We start from the raw sequence: 3,103 nt of genomic DNA, 5'->3' as shown, positions 1-3,103 counted from the left end.
AGGCATGAATTTGTGATAAGCAATCTTCTCACAAATTGGGGGAGATTGTTGTGCAAGAAATGCCTGTAATATAACAAGATTATGTTAAATTGACAGCCCTAAGATTTAGTTGTATGATAGTCTAAATCTATATTTAGTATTGTATTACTTGAGTCTGTAAAAATGTTAAAGATTATACTAGAGTATTGTTCTGTGAATAGTCTCAAGCCTAAGAATAAACTCAGGAAGAAGATCAACAATATAATGCCTCAGAGAAAAGGTGAAGAAGTTTGGAGTTGAATAAATATATTTTAGGAAAAATATTCAAAGTCAAGATATCTACAAGTCACATATCAAGTCATATAGAGAAGTCATTCGAGAACTCCAGAATGACTTATCGACAAGTCCAAAATAGCTTATAGAGAATTCTCATAGATATCTACAAGTGAAATGAAATATGAAGATTGGAGATATCGATAAGTCATTTCTGCATATAAAGAACTCAGAGATATCGACTAGTCAAATGAAGATATGAAGATTGAAGATATCGACAAGTCAATTTCTCATTAGAGAACTCATAGATATCGACAAGTCAAAATGCATATAGAGATCTCAGAGATATCGATAAGTCATATCTATATACAAAGATTTGGAGACCTCGACAAGCCCAGTTCACCTATAGAGAACTCAGAGATCTCGACAAGTCAAAGACACATATAGAGAATTTAGAGACCTCGACAAGCCAAATTCACTAATAGAGAACTCAGAGACCTCGACAAGTCAAAACACTTATAGAGAACTCAGAGATATCAATAAGCCATTATACTTATCGAGATGTCAGTTCTCTCTATAACAAACTGGAGATCTCGATATGAACCTCATGTACAGAATACAGACAATTTAAAGATTCAAGATTATCAATCAACAAATGATCTAATCACTTAGACTAAAAATTCTACAAAAGCAGCTTGAAGAGTGCATGATCAAGGGCCAAGATTAACTGACAAAGGAAGGTCACAGATCTACAAGATTTGCAAGGATTCACTAAGCTAGAAATAGAAAGCTTTAGAGATAACTTAAAGTAGGGTTTAGTACATCGATCTTGCATGTTGTGTAAACCCGTGTTTACTAATCTATAAAGTAAACACTGGTCTTTTGTTTTTAAAAGTAACAAAACAGATCTAGATTTTCTAGTACTCTTTTAAGATAAAAACTGAGTTGTTTACTTATAAAGAACCCAAAAATTTGTAGCAAGATAAACTTAATTTTATTACAAAGTTAAGTGAGTTTTGAAAATTTTGTGTTTGTTGTGCATGCTTTATTAACTCTGTTAAACACAATATCCCTACAAATTATACTACTTTGTTCACCATATCCAAACAGTTTGAAAAAGCCTAAAAATCAAGAAAACACATTCACCCCCCTTTGTTGCACTAAATATCTAACAATCCTGAATTCGATTTCTCGATCCAGAGGTAGTCCAGGTAATTTATCGGGAAATACATTCGAGAATTCTTTAACCACATGAATGTCGTCAATCTTAAGGGGTTCTTTCTCAACATCCTTTACATGAGCCAAATAGGCTTCGCATCCGTGGCGTAATAATCTCCTTGTCTGAATCTCTGTTAGAAATTTCCTGTCTTGCTTCTTCCCTTTAAATATCACCCTAGTTTTATCCTTGGACCTCAATTTTGCTTTCTTTCTTCTACATTCGATATACGCATCTTGGTTCTCTAACCAATCCATTCCGAGTATGACGTCGAATTTTCCTAACTTAAACAGTATTAAGTCGGGATAAAAGTGCCAACCTTCTATAATAATATCACAATTAGGACACATCCTAGTGGCAGTAACTCTTTCCTGATTTGCTATTTCGATAACTAAACTAGATTCTAAAGGGTACGCAACACAATTTAATCTATCAATGACATTTTTAGAGATAAAAGATCTAGTAGCTCCAGAATCGATTAACACTTTAACTTCTACTGTATTTATAGCACGCATACCTGCTACCACATCAACATCTTGCACTGCATCTTTTATTGTCATATTGAATGTTCGTGCCCTTGGATGAACTAATTGTGCTGGTGGAGACGGTGGTCTAGCAATCCTAAGAACATTGGCTTTCTGAATAGATTACTTACAAATCCCTGCCATACGGCCAACCTTTTCGCGCTTGAAATAAGCCATCTTTGGTTTCCCCACAACACTCGTACATTCCGATGAGTAATGACCATTCTGGTTGCACTTAAAATAAGTCACATTGAGCTTGTTACACTTTCTAGGATGTCTCTTTTCACAGACTTTGCATTCCGATATTGAAGGCCTACTATCCCTCGTCGATTGTCCAGCTTTTCTGAAAACGATACTTTTGATTCCCATTTCCAGGATTAAACTTCTGGAATTTATGACTGGCATTTCTAACATTCTTCCCGAACTTTCCCCTAAACTTAGAGCTTCTTTGATCCTGTTCTGAATCCTCAAACTTCCTTTTCTTTCCTTCATTTTCCCTTTTAGTTGCTTCTCCTTCTCCTTCCACAATCATTGCTTGTTGTACCGTAGCAACATATATTTTTATATCAAGAAGAGCCACTTGATTCCGAATCCATGACTTAAGTCCTTGTTGAAATCTTTTAGCTTTCTTAGCTTCTGTATCCACGTATTCTGGCACAAATCTCGCTAATTCTGTAAACTTCACCTTATACTCCGCCACAGTCATATTTTCCTGCTTCAAATCCAGAAATATCATCTCCAATTGACCTTGCATATAACTCGGTAAATACTTCTCCAAAAACAATTCTGTAAACTTCTGCCAAAAGATAGCTTTCCTGCAATGCTTTGGTAGATTCCCACCAATAGCTAGCCTCATCCTTCAAGTAGTAACTCACATATTTCGTCTTCTTCTCGTCCTTAACCTCAGCTAGTTCAAAAGTTTTCTCCATTTCTCTTAACCAGGACTTTGCTTTAATCGGATCGGGCAATCCGACAAATTTTGGGGATGAACGGATTGGAAGTGTTTGAAATTTCCGATTCTTGAGGCTGAAGATTATTGTAAGAGTTTAAGAGATCGATTCATCATATGGGTGTCTTTATTTTGTTCTCAGTTTTTAGTTTGTGTTTTTTC

The 3,103-nt window shown here is 35.4% G+C and overlaps 1 protein-coding gene across 1 annotated transcript; it reads right to left on the bottom strand.

Annotated features, from left to right (window-relative positions):
* Positions 1-1,380: 1,380 nt before the first annotated feature.
* On the bottom strand, positions 1,381-2,216 carry LOC141702636 (uncharacterized). The gene is made up of 2 exons (XM_074506287.1): positions 2,146-2,216; positions 1,381-2,089 (listed from the first exon to the last, which is right to left on the bottom strand). Exons 1-2 carry the CDS (start codon positions 2,214-2,216, stop codon positions 1,381-1,383), a joined length of 780 nt encoding a protein of 259 aa, XP_074362388.1.
* Between the last annotated feature and the right edge of the window lie 887 nt (positions 2,217-3,103).

This window comes from Apium graveolens, unplaced genomic scaffold (assembly GCF_009905375.1).
Source record: "Apium graveolens cultivar Ventura unplaced genomic scaffold, ASM990537v1 ctg5391, whole genome shotgun sequence".
Classification (NCBI taxonomy): Eukaryota; Viridiplantae; Streptophyta; class Magnoliopsida; order Apiales; family Apiaceae; genus Apium; species Apium graveolens.
Note: the sequence above shows the minus strand (reverse complement) of the source record. Positions and strands in the feature narration are given on the sequence as shown.

Coding starts and splice junctions, on each gene's coding strand:
- LOC141702636 (XM_074506287.1), bottom strand. CDS start 2,216: ATGGTCATTACTCATCGGAATGTACGAGTGTTGTGGGGAAACCAAAGA. Junction 2,090..2,145: donor CTTATTTCAAGCGCGAAAAG/GTTGGCCGTATG, acceptor CAATGTTCTTAG/GATTGCTAGACCACCGTCTC.